General features: G+C 36.5%; 1 protein-coding gene across 1 annotated transcript; it reads right to left on the reverse strand.

The window, feature by feature from the left end:
• Positions 1-753: 753 nt before the first annotated feature.
• On the reverse strand, positions 754-22,032 carry LIPI (lipase I). The gene is made up of 10 exons (XM_005026039.6): positions 21,805-22,032; positions 18,380-18,756; positions 17,091-17,199; positions 14,424-14,525; positions 12,901-12,990; positions 11,683-11,850; positions 9,947-10,039; positions 6,297-6,408; positions 5,752-5,925; positions 754-1,667 (listed from the first exon to the last, which is right to left on the reverse strand). Exons 1-10 carry the CDS (start codon positions 21,881-21,883, stop codon positions 1,580-1,582), a joined length of 1,392 nt encoding a protein of 463 aa, XP_005026096.3. The 5' UTR covers positions 21,884-22,032; the 3' UTR covers positions 754-1,579.
• Between the last annotated feature and the right edge of the window lie 4,100 nt (positions 22,033-26,132).

Genomic DNA, 26,132 nt, shown 5'->3' on the forward strand with positions numbered 1-26,132 from the left:
GAATCACTATGGTATCTGAATGATGTTTTTAACCCATCAGCCATTTCCTTCACAGTAATAGACCTGATGAAGCAAGATGCTTTCATTAAAAGGGGTCCGTTCGTAGACTCAAGGCATTTAAAGTGCTGGATAGTTCAGAATTCAAATGTGTTCTGTGTGATTGTACGTACATGTAAAGTGAAAATGTGGTTGCTACTGAAATCTGAAATTAAAAGATTTAGATGTCCTTTATGCATCATGGCTCAAATACCATAAAACTTAATTTGAATACCCCTGCAATTTAAAAAAAAAAAAAAAAAAGTTGTTTTCCCTTCCTTCTGTGAATGAATGTTGGGCAGATTGATCCAGTTTGGTTTTACATGCATGAACCCACAGTCCTTCATGAAGTCAGGGGGAGTGTGTGCAAAGACAGATACATCTGGCCGCACTGTCTCCCATATTCCTTCTAACCCAGCTGTTGACTTTCAATACAACTTAGAGTTCATAGGTTTTGGACATCCCACACCATTGACATTCACATGAAGTTTGCCACTAGGTTCAACCACCTGTTGCTATCAAGAGGAAGGACAGTGTAGGCATGGGAAAGGAAGGACAAGGATAATGTGCATAGGACTCATTCACACAAGAAAACAGTTAAATACATAGTAAAAGAATTAGAAAGAAAAAAGCTTAAAGAAAAATAAAGCACATATCTTTTCTTCAATAAGTACCATCAGGAAGGCAATCTGGCATTGGAAAACTTTTCTGAACTGGTGGAAGAAATTTTCATGTAGGATTTATTCCTGTTCACATTCCACTAAGTGAAAAGCTGTCATCAAGTACAACATGAGCAGCAGTTCCAATTGCAAGAGGCCCAAACTGAAACACAATATAAATGCATATATTTCATCTTCAAATTATTCTCTTCAGAACAGTCTTTAGAATTACTTCATATCTGAAACATCACTGCCCTGTCCATAGCTTTAACTGAAAAAATTTGAGTGGGTGCAATAGTATTCATCTCAGATGAGACTACAGATAATTTAAACAGCAGTTACATACATGTTCACAAAACTTATTGTTCCAGTTCTTAGAGACTGAGACACTGCATAATGAGAAAACATTAATTCATTTATCCAATGAACATAGCACAGCAAAACTGCTATATATTAGAACTGTAGATCACATGTACAGTATATTAAATTCACTTGGTAGACAGGTAATTATATTTCAATGTAAAAACCATTATAAATAATAAATAATTAAATATATGTATGACTTGATTAATAATGTGCTGAGATTACGCAGATAATTCATCTTTAATTCAGTAGTTGCCTCACTGTTAACAAATAATAACTAATAGATCATTGTACGTTCTCTATGATGCATTGATTTTATTCAAATTTCCTAAATACATAGGTACCAGAACTTTTCTATGAATTTCACCCTAAGGCACTCAGAGGAAGTAATGGATATTACCATACACACTCTTGAAAATAAATCTAGGTTATCTCATTTCCCTTCTCATTGCAGTCTTTATCCTGAGGAAGAATCAAATGTCACTGCCATAAGAGAAATTAAGTTAGCAGAAGCTCTCTCTTCATGTACTGTTCTCTGGACAGGGGATGGGTTTGAAGGTCAGTTCAGTGTTCTCCATCAGTACAAAATCATATCTGCACAGCTGTACCCTATGAAAGTAGAAACAAAATAAAAATATATACATATATGTGCAAAACAGAAAATGTAAAATCAATAGAAAAATGTTTTAGTATCTGAATTATTAAACCTTCAGTATTTACTACCTCTCAGAGACAGTACTCAGGACAACAACAGATGTCTTCTCGTCTGTTTACACCCTACTTTATGCATCACTAGAGTAGTTTTGCCAGACTGCAAACAACCAGGTCATTAGATGGATGGCATACAGTGACATGAGAAAGAAGAGTACCACATTAGTCTGAACTATGAAGATGCTATAATGCAGCCACTAAAGCTGAATCTGCATTAAAATTAGTTCTTTAGAATAATGTTCCAAGCGCAGCCCAATTCCTGTTAACAATTTATTTTTAAATTCCTAGGTAGGAAAGTTCCTCTTCTTTCATTCCAAAGACAAGCAAAATACTGCATCTTAATAACTTCTCTCTATTTATTTATTCTGCAACAAGAGCATGTATAAGTTCCATGCAGGAGTGTAATTTATCATCTAAATGCCTTGAAAACTCAGAACAGCACAGTATCACAGGAATGTATACAGATGTCACAAAAGGAGCCTCTCACACACAAAATTTTACTTTTTGACGTCAACAAATAAACTAGCTGTGTGCTTTTAGTGCCGAGACAGGTCACAGCTCTGCCCTTTATGTGCTATAGAAGATGGTGAGAGCTGGATGGGACAAACAAGTGACTGACACAGCCTTTCCTCCGATGGCACTTCTAAGGGCATACAAACTATGTTACTTATCTTCTACATTGCTCTGAACTGTCTAAACAACACAATTCACCTGAGACTGGGAATTAGGTACAGTGAAACACCTAAGGGAAAATAAAGGGCTGAGAAGGAACATCCCACAAGGCAGCTTTGTTGTCATAAGTGTGAGATTTCCAAACAGTTACGAATCCACCTACCTATATGTGAAAGAACTGACAGATTCCTATATAAGAATTTGAGGTTCTTCAAAGGCCCCACAAAAGCTAAAACAGTAGATTTTACCACTAGGATCAGGAGAAATTCTGTATATTTTGTATAATGAAAAACGTAGAATTTAACACAGTCCTTCATCCACAATTTGTTTTGATTTGAATGTAATGGTTTACTTTTCCATTATTTTTGTAGAGGGAGAGAAAACCATGGAAACTGACAGCATTGTAAAAATCCTCACAAAAGACTGAAAGAATTCACAGGACAAATTTGCAAAAAGAACAATATAAGATTATTATATGTATATATTTGTTGAATTTACTTTCAGTTTACAGTGCTGTATTTCTGCACATTTGCAAAAGTAATCGCAATGCAACAGCAGCGTATGTTAGCACACCCTGTTCTCCAACAGAAGAAATCACCTGGGAAGGATTCTGTCTAATCACAGGGGATAGAACAGTTAGACATGATGATAAATACTAGAAATAAAAACACCTTTTCAAACATTTGTCTCTCATTTGAAGTGAAATCCATCTAAGTTTGTGATTATTAAGAACCAGTCATGTCTCCTGGGAGTGTAGACCTGAGAGAGGAGAGGGTTCTCCAGTTCACTGGGAAGTAGCAAAAGGCAAATGATTTTTTTTTTTTGTGAAGTGAGGCAATCATAAACTTTCATCCCATGTGGCTTCTCTTCCATTTACTAAAAACCAAGGGCATGCCATGCTTTCTTGTTCAACAGAGATATTAATAAGGTCTTCTTTTTTTTACTCTTACTGTTCTTGCTTTGGTTAAAAATAAATAAGTTGGCTGGACTAAGTATCTCTGAAACATTTACCTTCCTCATCAATTGAGTCTGAGCTGAGTGACAGATTCAAAAGCTTTCTGGGAGAAGTGGCACCTAGATGAACACAAGTTATGAAAGCTTTCTGGTTTTATGCATGAGCCGGAGTGATTTATCTTAGAGATCAGAAGAGTCTGAAAATTATATGTACCCTTTAGTACTCCTACACTCCCACACCAGCTGTGTGAATAATGGGTCAGTAAACAACTTTCAGTGATATTCCCCAGACTCCCACCGTCCACTATTAACCCAAATCTGGGGAGAGTAAGACTCTCTTTTATCTCTGCACCTGTCTCCTGTTTTTTACCTATTATTTTGTTATATGAATAATTTAAATATTTAAAAGTAGTTTCTAGTTAATTATCCTGTATTCAAGTAATTGGTGTAATTACATGTAACTAAATAAGGTAAATATAGGTAGTCATAATTACAATGAGCAATTATGTAATTATAACAACCAATGGTGCTGTAACATCTGCATTTAAATTACCTTCACATGCTGATTCAACACACTTTTTTACATCACTATCTTCAAGTAGCTAATGTGCCTGTATGACTACCATCTGATGAGATTCCGTAACAAGGACTTTAGGGGATCCTATATTAAAACAAATCAAGTGCATCTTACTTTAAAACTAACAACCATCAGAGTAACAGGCATGAAAACTCAAAAACAATAAAGATTGTTCACTGAAAGCAGTCACCATTTGCTGGATTATTAATCTGAAAAAGTTCTGAATAACGATAGGCTTGCATGAAATGCATCTTTTGATTTATCACCATTGAGTTGGGAAAAAAATTGCAACATGATTTAGAGCTTTGACTATCTCTCATCACCAAATGCTTTTAAATAAAATCATTCCAGTTCACCTGAGAGCTAGAAATTTATGGCCTTCAACAAGTTAACAAAGTTTAATGCATACATATTTGGAGGTATTATTTTGATTGCCACAATTCTGTTTCTTTCTAAGTCTCTCCCACCTGTCTTCTCCTCTTTCTCAGTAAATGTGAAATAACAGATTAATTTAACAAGATTTCTTAATTGTTACAAATTATCATACCTGATTCCTTCTGGACTATTATCATATACCAAATGTTGCATTTTAAGTTAACAAAATATACAGACTTAAGACTTACTCATGTTGTATCATTATTCCCTCTCATCGGTTATTTGATTACCATTATAAGAAATAGAATAGAATAGAATAGAACAGAACAGAACAGAACAGAACAGAACAGTTGGAAGGGACCCACAAAGATAATCAAGTTAAACTGCCTGACCACTTCAGGGCTAACCAGAAGTTAAAGCATGTAAATTAGGGCAGTGTCCAAATGTCTCTTGAACACTGACAGACAAGGGGCATAAACAGCCTTGCTAGGAAGCCTGTCCCAGTGCTTAACCACCTGCATGGTAAAGATTTTTTTCCTAATATCCAGTATGAACCTTCCCCGGTGCAGACTTTATTTTAAAATCATGTTTTGTTGAATCTGCTATGAATGTGAAGCAAATATATGTAATAACTCTAAAATAAAGTATTGTTGCTACTCCAGGGTATTTCTTAACTTTTCTATGTAAAATGTTATTTTCACAAGATGAAAACGTATAATTTAATTGCTAATGCTATAGTAGAGGTAACTTTGGAGATGTAAAAAATGAACTTATGGCAGCACTGCTGAAGTATTTCAATAAATAAATAAATAAATAAATAAATAAATAAATAAATAAATAATGCTGTGTAATAACAGCACTTGGTATAATAAATGTAGATTATTTCATTTTAAGTGTAGGAAAGCACAGACTGCACGTTTTGGTCTTGGAGGGTCTTCACCATCAGCAACAAGACTAATAGCCTATTTCAGTCATAGAAGTACTCCATTCCATGTCTAAGAAAAGCTGTGTACAGACACATAATTAAAAGCAGAAAAGTACTTCATAACATTCATCTTCAGGAAGAGAACTTCTCCCTGCAATCACTGCAGGTGTAAGTCAGGCTGACCTACATAAGTGGTCCTTGAGAGCTCCTTCAGAGCAGACCGTAGCAGCAGCCTGCTGTAATAAGGAGCGTGTATGACTTTTACATGCACAAGAGTACATTTGAGGGTGCTGTGTAGTAAGTGTTAATGTACAAAACAGCTCTTCCACAAGATTAATTTTATCCTAGATAGGATTAGAAGAATATTCCTGCATTTATGAATATGTGATAAAAAAGTAATAGAGGCAAGTACAAATTTCTGAGGAAACATCCTGAGCAGTTTAGTTGACACACAACTTTGATGCATAACAAACACTTACCTTTCTGGGTTATTAAGAGATTTCAGCCTCATCTGAAGAATCCTAAGCTTGTACTTTGGACCTATTAAAGTCTTCGTAGAAAAGGTCAAGGAAATTTTCGATATTTTGTCAAAATCCCGGTAAAATCCAGTCAATATTTTGACTCTCTTATATTGCTGAAATGTTGCAACTTCACTAGAGAAAAATATGATTTATAGTCAGGGTTTTTTATCTGAGAAATATTCATGATTTCAAAGAGTTATTACTGAGAACAGAAATCTTGCAAGATGGATCAGCTGAGAACGTTCAGAACAAGGACACTGAGAACTGAATTCAAGCGAGTGCCAGACAAAATCATGGGCTAGTTTGGAAAGGAAGGGAAAATCATTTCAGGTTGAGAAGCATTGTCTCTGACACAGAGCCGTATCAAATCCAGGAAAAGGAGCTGTGGCCAAGACTTAACAACCTCTTGACTTAGTTGACAAGTCTGAATCAAGGCTTAGGAAACTCAGGAAATTAGTTCTACACAGAGATAAAAAAAGATTTACAGACAAAGCATGACCTACCTATTCACCTCTGATTCTATTGTGTTTCCAGCATAATCGGTTATCTTAACTTTAATGAAACCTCTCCTAATGCTTTTATTCCAGGTAGTAATATACAGTAAGTAGTTATACACTGCAAAAACAAATAGGAAATAGTAAGATTTAAGGAATTAACCTCAACAGGATACAGTTATTATCAGCACCCTTTTAAAAGTATTCACTTGGTGATGGTAATAATAGCAACCCTTTACTTCTGAGTAACCAGCTAAAGCCAGAACAAAATGGCTATTGTCAAAAAGCAGCTTTCACAAAATGGCTGTTTGGAGGTCTCTGTACTTAACGTATAATTTTTTCCGGTTCTTACATGGAAACAATTTGCATCAGAAAACTGCCATCAGAGTTAATATGAGGAGTTTGACCTTACTAAGGAAACAATGCAAAATTAACTCCTAACTGGCACCTTCAGTTCTTGGCAAGCTCTGCAAAGTGGGGATATTTGAGCTACTATTGTGGTGAAACAAACTATCACGCTACCCACAAAAGTAACGCATCCAGAAATAGGTGCAGTACGTTGGCAGGAAGAGGGAGGAACAGCATTCATGCAAGTTTTCTGGATAGGCAAGCCAGGCAGTTAGCTAGGTGAGCAGATGAGTCGGGAGCTAACAGCTGAAGAGAGACATCATTCTGGTTCTTGATTGCCCAGCCTGTGTAATCGCAGCAGTACATGTCCACAGAGCACCCTTCTCTCAGGAAGCCAACATGCCCAAACATGCTTTTAAGGGGATAGGCCACATGGGTACTAGAAAAGCTGTGGGGGTGACTGAGGAGAGGAGGCTGACTGCTTTTCCATGCTCCAGTCTCTTCTGACCTTCCCTGGGAGGGTTCACTGCCTCAGTAAAACACACTACTGCCGGGGACTAGTGCCCTCAGAGCACCAGCCCACTTGTGGAGGGAGGACAGCATGCAGTGGGCCTACTCTGCCATGCCCTGTGAAGCACTGACCTGGCCTTCCGCTGCGCTTCTGCAACCACCACACATACTGTGACTGTGCTATGGCTTTCCAGAGGAAATACAGCATTACTACTCTGAAAATTGGGAAGCCAATTCAAACCCATTTGTCTTTTTTTCTGACATGTTATTCTTTAACAGTCTCTCCTAAAAGGCAAACCCTCACCTTGAATGAAAAACTGGTCCTACTCAGGTTTATAGTTTTATTTAGTTCAAGTTTTTTTTTTTTTTTTTTTTTTTTTTTTTCTCTCTATTTCCTCATGTTTTCAAACATCTGTGAATTAAAATAAGGCTTAGTTAATAAACACCCTCTTTTTCAGACTGCTTTATTAGACTTATTTTTCTTCTTGACTTTGCGTATTTTCCATCCTGTCATTACAGATCTTTTTACTCCTTTCCATGTATCTCCTCCTATGTTTGGTAATAATCCCTCTGTTTTCTCTCTTCTACCACCCCTGTCCCAGACTACTCTATATAATCTTTTATTCTTCTACATACTTCTTCCACCAGGAAAGAATAAGGATTCTGCCTGAAAGAATCAGGATTTTTGATAGACTTTAATATGTGTGAGAGTGAAAGCAAAGCCATATTTTTCTCCAAGAGGAATGAAATGAGGAAACCTAGTAGCCTGTGCAGCCTTGAAAGCATGAAAGAGCAAAGTCCAAGCAGACCTGACAGGGAGAGGAGCAGCAGTAGCAGGTGTTGAGTGGAAATAACACCAGGAAGAGACGGGTCTATTTTTCTTCTCTGGGTCAGGAAGGATGAGAGGAAGAAGATTTGACTTGGCAGTTAGAGAAAAACGGTTGGGAAAACTCTGGAGTGTGTAAAGGGCACTCAAATAGGCACTGTAACATTAAAATCAATATACTTGAAATGCAGTTAGCTACCCATATGCTCATTCTCCTTCATCTGCCACTATGGAATACATATATGTAAGCAAATTTAAATTTGTGCCTTAGGCTTTGCTCCACAAGTCTTTTTCTCTGCACACCAAGACCACTTCATTTTGTTAGTCAGCTGCACCGATAACCTTAGCACTAGGTTATATAAAATCTGTAACACCTTTGTTAACCTCTTCTGGGCCCTTTGGAAGAAACAGTGATTTAAGCAAGAACAATTACCACAGTAACAAAAAGTAACTCAGTCCCTGGTCACAAAGTTTGCTGAGAAAATGGAAAACGCCAATGGGAAAACTTGATTTCACTTGAATTCCATATAAGCCTATCCCTATACCCCAAACCAAAGATTTTGTAACATCACTAATTAGAAGAGTCTCTTGATAAAAACAGATAAAATCAGAAATAGGATAAGAATCTAAGATAGACCTCCAAATGGAGAGGTAAGTTGTTGTTGCTAAAGTCCACACCAAAAGAGTTCATCCCTATATAGCATAACCCCGATAAAGTCAGTTTTTCCTTCTCTGTTTTCCTCGTGGATCTTTAAAAGCTGGAATAGCTTTAGTTCAATGTAGGTCACTAACCACCCTGGGGGTACAACATACAAGTGTTTCCTTTCCTTCCTCCACCCAAGGAACTCTTGCCAATTTTTACTCTCTGAAAATGGCAAGAACAATCCCATCTAAGCAGATTCTCTCAGCATTTTCCCTGTCACTTGATTCTCATTTTTTGTCTTTCTTTTTACTCTGGCAGTCAGTTCATTTCACAGAATCACAGAATTTCTAGGTTGGAAGAGATTTCATTACTTTTAAAGTCACATTTCTGTATCAGTTAACATATTGCTTACTCTTTTGCCATATTAACTCTTCTCCTTCCACCCAGTCTGCAAACTGACACTTCACTCATGGTTTGTTCGTTTTCTATTGCAGCTAACAATAACTTTCTACTTTTAACACATGTTCCTTTCAAGTCAGCAAAAAATTAAGAATCATAACATTTCATAAAATGTACAGGCTGGTAGATGAGTGGTTGGAGAGCTGCCAGGCAGAGAAGGACCTGGGAGTGATGGTGGACAGTCGGCTGAATATGAGCCAGCAGTGTGCTCAGGTGGCCAAGAAGGCCAACGGCATCCTGGCTTGTATCAGAAACACTGTGACCAGCAGGGCTAGGGAGGTGATCGTCCCCCTGTACTCGGCTCTGGTGAGGCCGCACCTCGAGTACTGTGTTCAGTTTTGGGCCCCTCGCTACAAGAAGGACATGGAGGTGCTTGAGCGGGTCCAGATAAGGGCGACGAAGCTGGTGAGGGGCCTGGAGAACAAGTCCTACGAGGAGCGGCTGAGGGAGCTGGGCTTGTTCAGCCTGGAGAAGAGGAGGCTGAGGGGCGACCTTATCGCTCTCTATAGATACCTTAAAGGAGGCTGTAGAGAGGTGGGGGTTGGCCTGTTCTCCCACGTGCCTGGTGACAGGACGAGGGGGAACGGGCTAAAGTTGCGCCAGGGGAGTTTTAGGTTGGATGTTAGGAAGAGCTTCTTTACTGAAAGGGTTGTGAGGCATTGGAACAGGCTGCCCAGGGAGGTGGTAGAGTCACCATCCCTGGAAGTCTTCAAAAGACGTTTAGATGTAGAGCTTAGGGATATGGTTTAGTGGGGACTGTTCGTGTTAGGTTAGAGGTTGGACTCGATGATCTTGAGGTCTCTTCCAACCTAGAAATTCTGTGATTCTGTGATAAAGGGTCTGTTATGTATATGTGTGTGTTCATTCACTTACTGCAGAATGGGTCGTTGTCTGAAGTATCAAAATAAGCTTTCGTTGGTGAAGTCTTCATTATTAAATGTTTTTTCCAGCCATCAGCATAATAACCTGAAATTCAAAGATTAAACATTTTATTTCAGTCATATAGCAGTATCACAATACACATACAGTTACCCAAAAGCAAGTTACTCAAAGTGACAGACTTGAGTTTAATTTTCTTAAACATTCACTTAGAAAGTAAGTGACTTGGAAAATGCAAGAACAGAAGAGCATAACATATGTATGTATTTCATTTTTCTAATATATTACTGTCAAACAATTGATACAATTAATATAAATAATAATTGATATAAAGAATGTGTTTAGTGCCAACAAAATCCTGCAGAGGTAATAAAAACAAAACCGAAAAAGTAGCTAACATATTTGCAGAGAACAATTGCGGAACAGCTTCACATTTAGTAAAGTGTCTTCCTTTCTTGCTTGAGTCATTACAGTAAGCATTTTTAAATCCTGTATTCTATAATTGTGGATATGAGTCAATAAAACATTTGATGCTCTTTAAATCTCCTAAGTTCTTGGGTGCAATGTATTATTATTATTATTAATGTAATTATGCTTTTTGTCTTTGGGTCTTGATAAAAGTCTTTGTTTCTAAAGTGGCTGATGCTATTCAGTCCCTCTTGACTTCTTTATCTAGAATAGACAGTGAGGGCTAGTTCCAGGCTGCAGAGCTGGCACTGCAAGACAGCAGGTGGGAAAGCTTGCAGCAGAAGGATGCTGTTTCTCCTCCAAGTTCCCAGTTTCAGCTGCCTCCCATTTCTTTATACGTATTAAAAATAAAATTAAAAAACCCTTTCCTTGTGGGTATTAAAATAAAAATTAAAAATGAGGGCAGCTGATTGATCATATATTTCTCCACATCTAGCTCAGGCATTCTGCTTAAGTGCATCAGGCATGACTAATAACCATTCTAGTCCCTGAGTCTTCCTGCCCTATACTAAGGTCCTGTTATAGTTGGTTCTTATTATAAAATAATATACAGACACACCTATCTATGTTTTTTCTTCAATCTAGACCTAACTAATATAACTGTTCAAGGACATACGTCAGAAGACAAGGTATGAATTGAAAGTTAACTTCTATTTAAATATTCTAAATATTTCCTTTTTATGAAAACCCTGCTTTGCCAACTGGGAAATGCTCACGTTATTTAAGCTGCTTTCAGACTGTCCCTAGATCTTCTCTAAAAGTAATAAAGGCCCAAACAACTAACAATCTCTACAAATATGAGCTTGATTCCAAAAGAAGTGACAGAGACTCCATGAAGTTGCTATAAACATTATTACTCTTAATCAAAAACCACAGGTACTCCAGGAATTATAACACACTATGAAAGCCTAAAGAGATGTATCCCAACACATGTACAATTACATAAAAGCAAGTTACCCAAAGTGGCAGACTTGACAGACACACTTAAGCAGAAGCAATTTCTCTATATAGAGGAAATGCATTCGGAATCTGTTTCAGACTAGAAAGCCTAATAATCAAATATTGGGAACATTCAGCACCCTATCTTAGAGAGCTAACTATAAAGCAGACAAAGCCTTAAGCTTTGAACTGTTTAAAACAGTGTGCAGCTCTACCCTCAGTCTATCTAATCAGATCCCTTAGCAAGATCCCTGGAGCAGGCCCAGAAGGAGAAGTCTGAATTTCTGAAAAACCCATCCCAGACCAGATATGGTAACTCTTACCCATTACTGGACATGACATTGGTTGGAAAGCTTCACAATCAACACATTTTCCTCTCTTATAATCTGAGTAAGAGTCACAAGGATATGCTATTATGTTGCACTTCCTTTTCAAAGATGATAAGAAGAGGAAGACAGATCTCTGATGGTCACATTTAAAATACTGCAATCCTTCAGGAAAGAAAAAATGAAATATACAAAGAATATGTCATAATTTTTCTTCAGGAAAGAAAAGATGTTACTCAAATAATCTCATTTAACTAAATCATTCTTTGTTAACCATGTCTTTATGCCCTGTTTAGATGATCACTGAATGTGGACCACCTGTTTCGTTGACCACTAAAATGGATGCACACACAAGAAGAAGAAAATAAAGACTGTTTTGAGTATTACAGGTATAGAGAAAAACATTCAGGTTTTTATACGCAAGAAATAGTCTGTCTACTATGTCCTATCAAATTTAGACAATTTTTGTTATCAGGCATGAGCCTGTATTGCAATTGGCTTTGTTGCCACAAATGACACAATTGATCAGGTGTAATATTTAAGTAGAAACACTATTGTGAGCACTACTTCATATATATATATATATATAATCCATATGTATATATAATGTATAAAGAATAATACAATATACCAAAAAACATATATTCAAAATTATTTAAAAAACAAACAAACAATCAAACAATGGGTAGCAACTTTGCCTAAAATTTATGGAGGCTGAAATAAGCAAAATTCTGCAGCAAAAGATCATGCAATAAAACTGTTTTCTTTCTGAAGAAAACAGGTCTAAAAGACCTGTTCAAACCCTAGTACATCACTGCCAATCAGGTAGAAACCTAAGATATATAGTGGAGACTTGAAACCCTTGCCTTGTCATTTGCTAGTGGTGATGTCCAAATCACTTACATCTTCCCCTACAACATCTTTTCCCATACATGACCATATATAAACACAAGAAAATAATGATCACTACATGCATGTTATATAGACAGTAATAATGGTACGATGGACTATGTATGCATAGGGAAGATTTTTATTAAAATCAAAATGCCCAATGTCTTTGGTTTTCCTTTTTGGTGAATGAGAAGGGAAAAGAAAGAATACAGTGCCCTCAGACCCAATAGTACTGTGAATGGGAAGTGCCCACTGAATTCAGGTTAGTCATTTTTGATTTGATCTCAGACTCTTTTCTCATTAACTGAACACATTTTTATTTACCACTGAATACTGTTTGTGGGCAACCAGGCTGATCCATTCCTCCATTTGGATAGAAATCAATGGTTCCTAAAGGTTTCTTGAAACCTAGTACTAAAGACATCACAAATTAAAAAACAACAATAACAACAAAGACATAAGCAGAATTATCCAGTGAATAATTTATCATTAGATTGCACTACAAAATAACATGGATCTTTAAAAGAAAATATTTGCAAATATATTGTTCTTTTGTTCTTTAAGTGGAATTCATGTTGAGTTAAAATTCACATTTTTTTTTCTTTCTAAGAAAAGTTGTTAAAATGTAAATTGCAATCTACAAATGTGTGCATGACTCTTATTTCTACAAAAGAAAAAGGATAGAACAGAAGCAACTCTTTAGTACTGCAGCTGAAACATTATTTGCAAGAATAAATTTATGAAATTCATGTTTTCTCTATGAATGACAATTATTTGCCAATGTTTAACTAGAATAAGATTTTCCTTTTTTTTTTTTTTGCATATGACATTGGATTCTGAACTACACTAAAAAAATAAATCTTTGTTTCTCATGTTCCATAAAAGAAACATGACTGATTTCACTAAGATTTAACTCAATCTGACCTACCTTCCTTTCTACCTTCCTTACCTTTATTCACATAATGGGAATGTTGCAAACATTGGTATTTTACAACTTCACATATAAAATTGTATAATAAAATAATAAATTTTAATACCATTAAAGGAACTGATATGAAACTACACAAATAATGGGCCACGTGTGGTAGATTTAAAAGGTTTCCTTATATTTTGAGAAGAAAATTAAACCAGATTATAGTATGAAGAAATCAGACTACAATGTCCTTCAACCTTACAGTAATGTGTTTCCATACATAATTTTAGGCAGTGGATCTGAACAGCGTACTAATGTGTCACAGCCGAGACTGGTTATCTGAGAACAGGCTTTAATTCAGTGATATTCACATGCTTACAACCTCTGTGTTCATACACACTAGCACAGTAAAAGAATGTTTACGTGATACTATTTTGCAAAGAATAGTATCAGAAATAAATGCAATAGACATGTTTTATCCAATGTGCAGAATTCTTGGTTTGTATTCAGAAAGAATATACGATAACAAACAAAGCATAAATTATTACATTTGCATGGCATTAAATGGACTCATCTTTATGTTTATCTACATATGCCTTCAGTTAGCTGTTGGATATGAAAGCTGCTTCAGTATTTTCAGGTTCAGTTATGAAGCTAACTCATTCAATAACAGGACTACTCATGTCAGAACAGAAAAAAACAGGTCATCATTGCTGAAATCATCATCAAAGTTGAGTTTCAATTTATTGATGAACAAGCTTACATAAAACATGCTTTCAAAAGTATGCACACTATTAGGAAGCAACAGCACAGCAATCCACCCATTAAAACTACTGCAACACCACATGCATGTTCCCGAAACAGCTTATCCCATCTCTTTCCCTTTTCTGCCTTTCCTTTAGCTGAAATAGGGAAGTTAGAGCTATGTCATTACCATCAGTATCTGTATGAATTACGTCAACGAATTTTGCATCAGTACGATCCAATCTGCCCTCTGGTGGTTCTCCAGTGAATGAAGGGCCTGCTGGATCAAGACCTGAATGAAAAAGACATTAGCATTACAAATCCTGGGGTCTGTATCTACAGTTATATACAAGATTGACACGTGAGCATTATTCATCAATGACTTACCCCTTTTCGTGAGGTAATAAGAATAAAAACAAAACAATTATTCACAAGTTTCTATTCTTCAACTTGCTAAGTAAAGCAAGGTTTCCTAGTACAAGACCAAGCCACATGTTTGAATTTCTCTCTCTCCTATTAAGTTTATCTCTCTCCTGTTAAGTTGTGCTCATCTCCACATTCTCCAGAACAACTATAAGCCAACTATATTAGGAATAAAATCAAGTTAATTCATTTTCTTTTTTTCCCCCAGAAAATATGATTCCTATTATTTACTTCATAAAAATAAAATATGAAATGTAGCTGCTCTCAACACCAGAACCCAGGATAGGGTCATCTTGGATGGGAGATGATTTCAAACAAGCCTTGATCATTTTACCAGTTGGTGTTGGAATTAATTATAGAAAAAAGTTTTTAAAGGAAAATAAATGATATACTATCTTTTTACATAATTTCACTGGAAGCAGGTCTGGAAGTATTATACTCAAATCGCAACTGAGCTATGACAAAAGAATTTTCAGCTGACATCCACAAAAAGCACTTGATACCTAAGAGGAGAGAATTTGGGTGGTAAAGTATTTGAAGCATAAGCATTTCTTATTCTCCTTCCTTTTAGCAACAGAGAATTATTGTTGTGCAACCACGAAGCTTAACAGTTTTCAAGATAGTAATTACTGTCCTTCGCAGGAAAGAAAAGTCGTTAGTTGAGGTTTGCTCTGTTCCTAGTTTCTTGACAACAAAAGCAGAGACAAAGGGAAGAGGGTGGCAAAAAAAGCAGCAAGGATGGAAAATATAACTAATTGTCAAGACAAAACGTATCTTTGCACTTGACTCCTAATTTCATTCTCACTAATTGTGAGATGGGTCTAGCATATGACCTTAGTTTATTGAAGACCCAACAGATTTGTATTATGATTTAACTGGCAGATGTGCTTTAAGAACTGGTCTAGAAAGGTTTTCTCTCACGATCAAGATAACCAACATCCAAACTACCACAGAGGCTCATGGAATGCCAAGATTAAACATTCATAGTATGCCAGGTGACAAAGTTTATTGTTTCCATCCATTAATCAGTTTTATGTTCCAAAAGCCTCGATTTATTTATTTATTTATTTTTAATCTAGTTTTTCCAACACCAGTTTGGGCCACTTTCTTATAGTTTTACACCCAACTTGTTGGAAAGAAACAGCATCAAAACAGTCAAGTGATTATGAGCCTTGTGAGTTTGTACTATCTAGTCTTTGCCTTCATCTGTATTTGAAATGACAGGAAGGTGATTGGAATGTTTCATACAATTCCATTTACCCTTAAGCATCTGAATTCAGAAATGACATAGATCTACTAGCTCACAGTTAATATAAGAAGTCAGAAAAGCGGCAGACTTGTTGGCCTGGTATTGCCATCAAGATTGTCCCCAACCTATGAAGCAAAAAAAAAAAAAACCCTAAGGAATTGTGTAAAGTGGAAATGAATACTTCTAACCAAGGGAATATAGCTTATCAAACTTTTAGAAAAGGCCATGGCTTTCAGATTACTGTAGTAAAAGGGGAGGAGTATCTAATTCCCTTTCATAAAACTGGCTACTGGCTTCTGTTACATTTGGAAAAACAAAACAAAACAACAAATCACTTTAGTACCCCAAAGAGATGGTTAGGAGCTGTGCTTCCTCAAGGTGCTTCCTTTCAGCCTGAAAATAGCTGCTCACTTAAATCTTAGAAAGTAACAGAGCCTTCTTACAATCTTTTCTAGTAGTTAGTTAAATCAGCTTCCTCCTCAGTATGCCAGCTGCAGTGAATTTAGCTCTTGCACAAGAATTATCAGGAGCCTGTGTGCCCAAATTAGCACTGTGGATTCTGCCCTAGGAACTAGCATTGAAAAGTGATTCTTAAAACTCATGTGCCTGAAGGATGTACCCAAATGCAGGTATTCAAATTTTCACTGTATACACCACTCCCATGGATGACGATGATTTGCAACAGATATTAGGTAAAATCTGCAGTATCCATACACAGGCTTCACACCTGATTTAAGCTTCCTGTAGCAGGTTGCCCAATATAGTAAAGCCCGCACCATGCTCAGATAATTCAAAGTGAAATTAAATGCTTGTGCCTAATTCCTGTGTTCTGACCAAAAGCTTCTGAACTTCCCTTAAGAGGGACCTCATTTTCTTCACCACCAGACTGAAACTGAGATAGTACATCACCTAACTCAAGTGGCATCTGGATGCAGCATTTAGTTTTCATTTGAGAGACTAGAGGTAAGCAGTGGAAAAATAGGAAATTTCACCAGTAACTTAAGTCCTCAAAGAATAATTTTGCAATTTTCTAAACTTATATCAATGATTAATTTTGCCTCTTGTATGCTTCTAAATAATCAGTTCTTATTTGTTGATATTTCAATACCAGCATCTATGTCATCTGTAGCATTATCAACAAAGCAGGGTACACTAGAATACAAGTATCAGGATTAAAAGCCTTACCTGTAATTCTGCCAAGTTTGCCATCATACTTATGGCCAACAAAACCAGCAATATGAGCCCCAAGACTGACTCCAATCATGTGCATAGAGTCAAGAGAAGCTCCATCTGCCTATCAGAAAAAATACAAAACAAAACACACAGAGTTAACTAAGCAGACATCAGCAGATTGTTTAGTTCTAGGTTAATACTCCAGGCTATATATTGTAATTCTGTAACTTTAAAAACAAATGGAAATTCTAAACTTATTTTCAGTTTGACTTTCTGTAATAGTTATCTGTTGTAGTAATTATGAAATTATTTGACTATAAAAATGTAAAAAGGAAACCTGAGTCACACTTCTTCCAAAATATCACACCAGTTTATTTGAAAAAGGAGAGTATAGAGATGGAAGAGGAAGACATTTACCAGATACAAAAAAGACAAAACAAAACTATGAACAAGGAGGGCAGGGGAAATCTCTTCATGCCTTATTTTTCCAGTATAGTAAATTAAAACCATAATACCATTAACAAACCACAGAATAATGAATAATAGTGAATAATGGTGCCAGATGCAGACCTGCAGGAAAGTCTTAACAGGCCTATTCTACAAGGCTAATAGTATTTAAAAAAAAAAAAAAAAAAAAAGCTCAAAATCCACAAAAACATTTTATTACTACAAAGCATTAGGAATGCTGGGAACATGAGAAAATCTGGAAAAAGAAATAGTGAGCAGAAAAGAAAACTCAGGTGATAAAAACTCAGGTAATAATGAAAAAAAAAAAAAGATACAATTACATTTTTTGTTGATTTGATTAAGGATATAAATCTACAGTCCAGTGAAGAATACTGGCATCAGCAACTCTTTTAGCAGCTACCTGTAGAATCAGGAAATTTATATAAATTTGTGACAAATATTTATGTATGTCGGTGATTTCTTTTTTATTCAAGATCCGTAACTATAGTAATTTAATATTGGAAAGAGTAGTGTGATATTTTAATTTATTGCTGAATACTATTTGAATAACTCTTACTTCTCTTCCCCACTGGTGCATTCACTCTTTCCAGAAGACTTAAAATTTCCATCTGGCTAAAGAAATGAGATGCAGTCTTATACATATTTCAGTGAAAGGGAAATGAGAATTCAGGTGAGGTTTACTGCATGCAAAATTAGGAAATACTTTGTTAAAGAAATATCACTTGATATTCTCATGGGGCTCCTCTTTAGACATAACTATATTTTAAATATTCATTCCTACCCGAACTATGCTATTTAAGCTTGTTCAGGACAGATACAACTCTCTGCCTTACCAGCATCTGGTCAACATAGTTCTTCAGTCTGTCTGCAACTTTTCTGCAGTTTTCAACAGCAGTTGTATAAATCACAGTTGTTGCACCACGATTCCAGTCAACTATAATGAGATTAATATCCCCAGAAGACAGTAAGAGCTCCTTTATATCACCTAGCCATGCTGGTGGAGACCCTGTTGGTCTGAAGCCATGAATAACAAAGACAGTTTTCTTGGAGGTATTAAGGTACTCAGATGCAGTAACATTATGTTCATTGAGTTTCTCAGAACAATTTGGATTTTCCCTTGTGTATAGCAGTAGCTGGACTTCAAGTTCTGTTCCAGATAAAGCATTGCCTATATTAAGGTCTGTAAATTCAGGACATTTTTTCTCCTCATCTGAAAAAGATGAAAATGTTATTAGGCAGTAATTTGATGAGTCAGACCAAACAAAATATCACCTCTTCACTTTTCTTTCCACATTTATCCATGGAAAGTGAAGAACCTGACTTTTATTTACTCCAGACCTTTGGAATGAGGTGCCAGAAGGTGTGCTGACTGAGTAGGAGCCACAGTTAAATTAATGACTTTGTAGATATTACTGTGATCCCTTGAATAATTCAAATATGAAACTAACCTTTCTAATTATTTCTGAACCATATATTTTCTCCATAATAAATAAAAATTAGCAACCAATGCTGATAAAATCGTTCGCTTAACCATCGAACTTAGGTTCTCAGAATTTTTTCACAACCAGTGTGTGTTGTATAAACAGGAAGACCATTGTGGTTGGTTCTTCCTCTTTTCAGCCAGGGTGTCAAAGTTGCTAATCCTTATGCCTTATTGTTCGATCTAGCAATAAGAAACAGTTATCTGACACTAGGGAATGATCCAGAATCCATACCCAATTTTGGATCACCATAAGGACAGCATTATCAAGAAACAAAGAAACAAGGAAAAAAATGATACTGTCCTGAGTTTCAAAAACTTAGCTGTATATAGAGGACACAAGAAAACCTGCAATATTTAGCATTTCTGTAGTTGGACTAAACAAAGTTAAGCTTTAGATCACTCAGGATAAATAGGAGGATGGCAATTTCCAAGAGTCTACAAAGACTTAGTTTTTTCCCAAACATCAAAAGGTAAGTAATTAAAAAGTAACCTTTGGCTACTGACATCATAATGTGTAGAATGTGGTTTCAGGATTCTAGGCATAACTCTTTTGCCTGTCATAGTTTTTCTGTATGACCTGTTCACCTTCTCTATTGGTCAGAGGTTAAACTTGATGATCTTGAGGTCTCTTCCAACCTAGACAGTTCTGTGATTCTATGGTTTAGGTGTTTCATGAGCAAAGATATTTGGGCCAATCTGTTGACTTCTAGTGGTTCTAGTGGGCTACTTTACATGAATCTTTTTTTTTAATTTTATTTTTTTTTTTTTTTTAGTATTTGATAGCACTTGTGTCAACTTTCCTGCCATTACAATAACAATTTTGTAAAACAAAAGTCAATCAACTTCTAGAAAGCAAAATTAGGAAGAGGAATAATGCCTACTCAGTTCCCTTTTTTTTTTTAAAAAAAAAAAAAAAAAAAAAAAAAGTGACCTGAAATTTCTCAGTACTTTTGAGTTATAGAAGAGGCAGTTCTAGCTCTTTTCCTTTTCCCAGCATCTGGTTAGCAAGCAGAACCAAATTCACCACATTTGCAAATCTGAGGAAGACGAAGAACCCTCTACAGTTTGTAAAAGCTTGCATAGCAAGCATGGGGTTAAAAGGTATCTGAAAAATGTGTTTGATATCATAGCAGAGGTCTAAATGAAGCCAAACAAAGTGAACTGCAAAATTTAAGATGCAATAAAGATGAAGTAAAAACACTAATTAGCTTAGGGAACTAGACCAATAATCTCTTGGTCAAACCACGTATCTACAATGATTAGAGCAGTCAGCACCGGACTGGATATCAGGAAAAATAATGGATATTTGCAACCCAGAGTAAAGTTGAAGTTACAGCATGTTAGAAATTGTCTAAAACTTCCTGTCAACTGAAAAAAAGAAAAAAAATTCATGCCTATCATTACCTTATCATAAATTACAATAACTTCAAGTATTGTGTCTGGGAAAAGTTAAAATTACTTGTATTTCAAAATAAATGTCACAGTTCTCATAATTTAGATATTGAACAATTTAAGTAACTTTTATTGTGATTACTGGACAGGTTATTAACTAATGACTGATACAGGAAGGCAACTCAGTTTCATTGCTGAGACTTATAGAAGAAGTTCAGAAATCAAGAATTTTTCAGCTGCAGTTTTCTTGAATTTAGTGGAAACAGCCACTTGATTAGTTTTGCTGTTCAGATTCTATATTCAGAGCTATAACATAGCTCTTTTATTTTTGCCTAAAAGTGTTCTTATGTTTTGATTCCTTACCATATCATTTGACTGGGAGAAATAACAATTCATTTTTGTAAAGTCAATGGAATGACACTGACATAAAACAGAGTCTGATCCACTGAAGGGAGAAAACTATCACAAGGAATATATTTTAACTGATGAAGCCTATTTACTTGCTACAAAACATCAAACAGAAAAAATAATTTACTAAAGGCTATGAAAATAATTTACTAAAGGCTATGAAATTAGAGCGGAATTGTTCTCTGAAAAGTAAATAGAAAAAAAAGTCTTTGTCAAATTAGATCAGTCCTAGAAATAAATATGTAGATTTAATAGTTTAAGTTGTTGAACAATGAATCATTAAGGAGAATTTCTTCATACTCCTCTTTCTCTTTGACACCTGGAAGGAAGGAATGTCCAGGTGCCCTTTGTGCGCACTTGTGAGAGTACTCAAGTACACTGTTCCATACAGTCAGAAAATACAAACAGGGGTTGGGCAGTTATATATGCAGTTTAATTCAGTTAATATACAATCTCAACTTTCCTGTGTATGTCTCTAAGCATCATAAGTGTCTTCTGTGGTCAAAAAGAGGGAAATCTTAAGTGTACACTGCCTTTTCATAACTAAATTATACTACTTAAAATATAACACATAACTTGAAATGCTGTCAAACTATCAAATCAGCAAGATATAATTACAAACTTATAAAATTAAGTGCTTAATACACTAAAACTATCTTATAATTTCCTCTTTACTTTGTACAAAGTGCACATACCTGAGTGTGTCTCTGTCCAAAGTACAGCAAAAGATAAAGTATCAGGCTTTGTTCTATTTACTTTAAAATGGGAACCTTTGGCTCAGTTTCAAAGCAATCAAATTCTCTTTACTAACCGTCTGCTTCATTATGCACAGTTCTCACAAGATTTAATCTTTTGGCCAAATTACATAAAGAAATATTTGTTTTTGGTTTTTTTTTTTTTATATATACTTTAATAAAGCCATGAGACTATATCACAAAAGGAACAAAAAAAAAAAAAAAAAAAAATAGTTCTTACCTGATTTCACCCCATATACCAAACAGATGAAGAAACACAATTTCAACATACAGAGAAGGAGAAAAGTAATACGAAACATCTACACACAAGTAGCAAATTAAGTGCTTCCTTATAGCATACCAGAATTCTAAGTTAACTGAATGCCCCTGATGAAGTAGGTGACATGTAGAGTAGGAAGCAGAAAGCAAACTCTATTCAAGCTTCTGCAATTCATGACTCCTCCTATTGAATGACTTCAGTAGGTAGGGTGATTTCTGGGTCTTCAGGGTTGGGACTGTTTTTTAATCTATTTCCCTCTCTCTTCGGTTATCACCAAGTTTACACGTAAGCAGTTGACATTATGTTTTACAGAGAACTCCATTAGGAAGCAAAGTAGCTAGGTGTACATCATATTCAGAGATCCACCGTGTCTGTGGTTGTGTGTTTGTTTTTTTTTTAAAGTGTGTCATTTAATTGTAATTAGAGGCACTGAAATGGGCAAAAGAAACTTGCAACAAAAAGTCACTTGGGTGACAGAAGTTGTTTTATGTAAGAACTTGAAAATAATCATAGCATCATAGAACAGTACACATACTGAGTTGCAAGAGACCCACAGGGATCATTGAGTCCAACTCCTGGCTCCACACAGAACCACCCAAAATCAGACCATGTGTCTGAGAGCGTAGTCCAAACACTTCTTGAAATCTGGTGGGCTTGGTGCCATGACCAAGGGGAACTTGTTCCAGTGCACAACCACCCTTTCAGAGAAGTGCCTTTCCCTAAACCCCAGCCTGACCCTCCCCTGTCCCAGCTCCATGCCATTCCCTCGGGTCCTGTCGCTGTCCCCAGAGAGCAGAGCTCAGCGCCTGCCCCTCCGCTCACCTTGTGAGGGAGCTGCAGGCTGCCAGGGCATGCTGCTGACTCACATTCAGGTTGGTGTTTACCAAAACACTCAGATCCCTTTCTGTGGGGCTGCTCTCCAGCCTCTCTTCCCCACATCTGTATGTACGTCCAAGGTTGCCCTTTCCCAGGTGCATAATCCAGCAGGATCCAGTTGGGAGGTGCGGTTGGGGTGCCCGTTGTGAGGGTGGCCCTGGGCCGCCATGTCACTGCCAGGGAGCCCCTCATGGGTGGTGGAAAGGGTTCTGGGCACACCCTGGCAGGTGACCCATGAGGAAAAGGTGAACGAATGGGGAGAGCTGCCCATCCAGCCACTGGCTGTGGGGCAGCTGCTCCCTCAGCCTGTCTTAATTGGGGTTAATTCTTCATCGTGTCCCAGAGCTGCCTTTTCCAGAGTCCCTTGGGTCATAACCTTCATTATATATACACACATTCTGATATATATATGCATATATATAAATTTCAAGTACTAAATATATATACATGTATATAATTAATATACATACAGAATCACAGAATCATTAGGTTTGGAAAAGACCTCCAAGATCATCTGGTCCAACCGTCCCCCTACCACCAATGTCACCCACTAAACCATGACACTAAGCACCACGTCCAACCTTGCCTTGAACACCCCCAGGGATGGTGACTCCACCACCTCTATGGGTGTTCCAATGCCTGACTACTCTTTCTGAGAAGAAATGGCTCTCCCTTGTCATCTTGGAGGTCTCTTCCAACCTAGATGATTCTGTGGTTCTGTGTTGAACTTCATGCAGTCAATGACTGGCCCATCTCTAATTCAGCATTTCTATAGGAGAGAGATGGAGCATACAGCCCCGGGCTTAGGAATCTCACACAGACAATGAGTTGCTGTGTATTTGGGGTATGTCACTGAACATCATTCTCTCTGTGTCCCCTGCTCTAAAACAAATGAAGGAACATCTACCATGAACATCTACATGAAGCTCATTTATTTACAAACCATTTCACTGGGTAGGTGTAAGAAGACAAACTTAACTTTCTTGGACTTCACAGTAAGGCAAAGAGGCAGATAGACTCTGAATTACTGGAATGAGAAGTCTGGATGCTCAGTTTGTCTATATGTAGCTCCCAATTATTTCCACTGTAGGAAATAGAAAGATGTCAGAACCACCCAAATATGAGTGAGACATGTCCCAGAAATGTTTGCTGTGTAGTATATCTTTCACAGTGCTTCTAAACATGTGTTCTAGGTATAATTATTTTTCTTCAAGAACAGTTAGCAGGGGGAATTCAGTATTAGCTTTCAAGCAGTAAGTCTCTTCAGGTGGTTTTACAACCATGAACAGCTCTACAAAGCTGTGCTACAAAAGCTAACAGCTTCTTTCTGCAGCTGATAGCCTTTAAGAAGACTCTTCAAAGTCTTTACCCCTTTGAATTCAGCTACAAGGAGAAGACAATGCAGTACATCTGCTCATTTGAAATTCAACCCAGCTTAAGCAGTGTCTTTTGATTATTTTTGTTCCCATTTCTCAATTTTGTCAGTCTATTTTGAGGAATGTTCAATAAGGTAACTCGTTATTTCTTTGCCTTCCTCTTCATCGCAAATTTTTAACACTTTGTCCAACTATTATTATAAAAGCACAGACCTACTGGTATTAAATATTATTTATAAGAAGTAATGCTGTAGTGTAAATTTGGTTCCTTTCCCCTACTTTTTAACATAGATCAATGTTACAACAAAAACTTCATGATTATTCATATACAAGTTAAAGCACGGAGAGCTCAACTCCACTGAAAATGCCTAGTACTGGAACCAGTAATGAACTCTAGTAAAACATCTCTTGTATTTATCTAAGAACCTGTCACTTATCTTAGAAGAAAATCTTACATATGCACCTATACATATACCTAATAACACTAGCTGTAAACAAATTGCTCACACTTGCTATTTTACATATGACCAAGGAAAAGAAAGGAAATTTTTAGTTCCTTCTAAAGTGAAAACTAATAATCCCAACTAATGTGTAAGTACTGTGCCCATGTTGATATAGTCTATGATATATCACCTATGTTGATATAATAACATGTGTAAAAAAAAATGAAAGAAAAAAAAATTTAAGCCCTCTGAAATCAGGATTAGAAAAGGTTTCCAGCACCAACTGAACACCCAGAAAATTTTGTGATGTTAATCAGCTTGTTGAACGAGTGCTCATGGGACTCACCACTGTCACATAAGGGAATTATTCACAAACAGTGTCATGCCACTTAGAAATTCATAAATCTTAACTACAGTTCCTGTTTACAGTGTAGTTTCCACTGACATCTCAGTGTCAGGTAAATCCGTCAAGGGGATTGTGAGTTTCAGATACACACTCACAAACAGATATGAGAGCCTCAAACTTCAGGTATTACCTGTCCCTCTTCTCTGCATATTATGTCCCATGGTTTTCTCAGAAGGATACACTTTTCTTGCATTGAAATTCAGTTACCTGCTGCTGAAGTGGCTTGTGCAACCACTGGAGGATCACTGCAGTACCTCTCAAGTACCCTGTGACTTGCAGTGCTCAGAAATGTAAGGGTAGCACCTCTTGAACGAACCACAATGCATTTGGGACAGCCCTCAGTCTGTCAGCTGTTATAAAAACCCAAAAGACTGGCCAAGTGTTCAAGTAAAAAAATATATAAAACCTTCATTTTATTGCAGTGCAAGATTATTATGATTTCCAGATATCAGAATGGCAGTCTTACACTTCATTTTATGCCCAAAAGTTTGTGGTAGAATAACAGTTAAAAATGCTACAGAACCCTTGCATGCTTTTCAAAATTAAGATCAAGTTCTTATGCAAGTCTTGATATCCTGATCTGTGGTCACACGTATTTCCCCTTCTAATCTTCTCTCTACCCCAAAGATTTCTTAATCTTGGAAAATCCCATTCTTATAAGAATTCTCATTTCTCTTTTGAATCAAGCCACTTCTCCAGAACAATTACTGATTCCCCTCTAGCTGCTAGCTTTTGAACTCTACTTCCCTCCAGGCAAGACAAAATCAAATCTCTGTTCTGCAATGCACTGTGTTTAAGTATGGAAAAAAAAATAAATAAAAAAATAAAAAATCTGAAGATTACAAAGTGAAACACCCTGACTGTGTCTGGAAAACTACTACATTTCGTTGTTAGTTGTACATTGACACTTGTAATTCCTGTAAACTGATTTTTAAATAGGTGCAAGAAAAACAGAAAGTTATTTACTCATTTTTAGCAGAGACTTGACAGGTCTGCAACTAAGCCTTCATGAGAAAATAATGGGCAGAGGGAAAACACATTATCTATGCTTGGGGGAAAAAAAAAAATAAATCTTTGAAAAGATTCCTTACATTTCTGTCATTGACTTCTAGAAATGTGCCTCTTTGTAAAATAACACTTTAAAACATATACACTCAATGTTACGCGTATGTATGTGCTTGAAACCTG

Source organism: Anas platyrhynchos, chromosome 1 (genome assembly GCF_047663525.1).
Source record: "Anas platyrhynchos isolate ZD024472 breed Pekin duck chromosome 1, IASCAAS_PekinDuck_T2T, whole genome shotgun sequence".
NCBI lineage: Eukaryota > Metazoa > Chordata > Aves > Anseriformes > Anatidae > Anas > Anas platyrhynchos.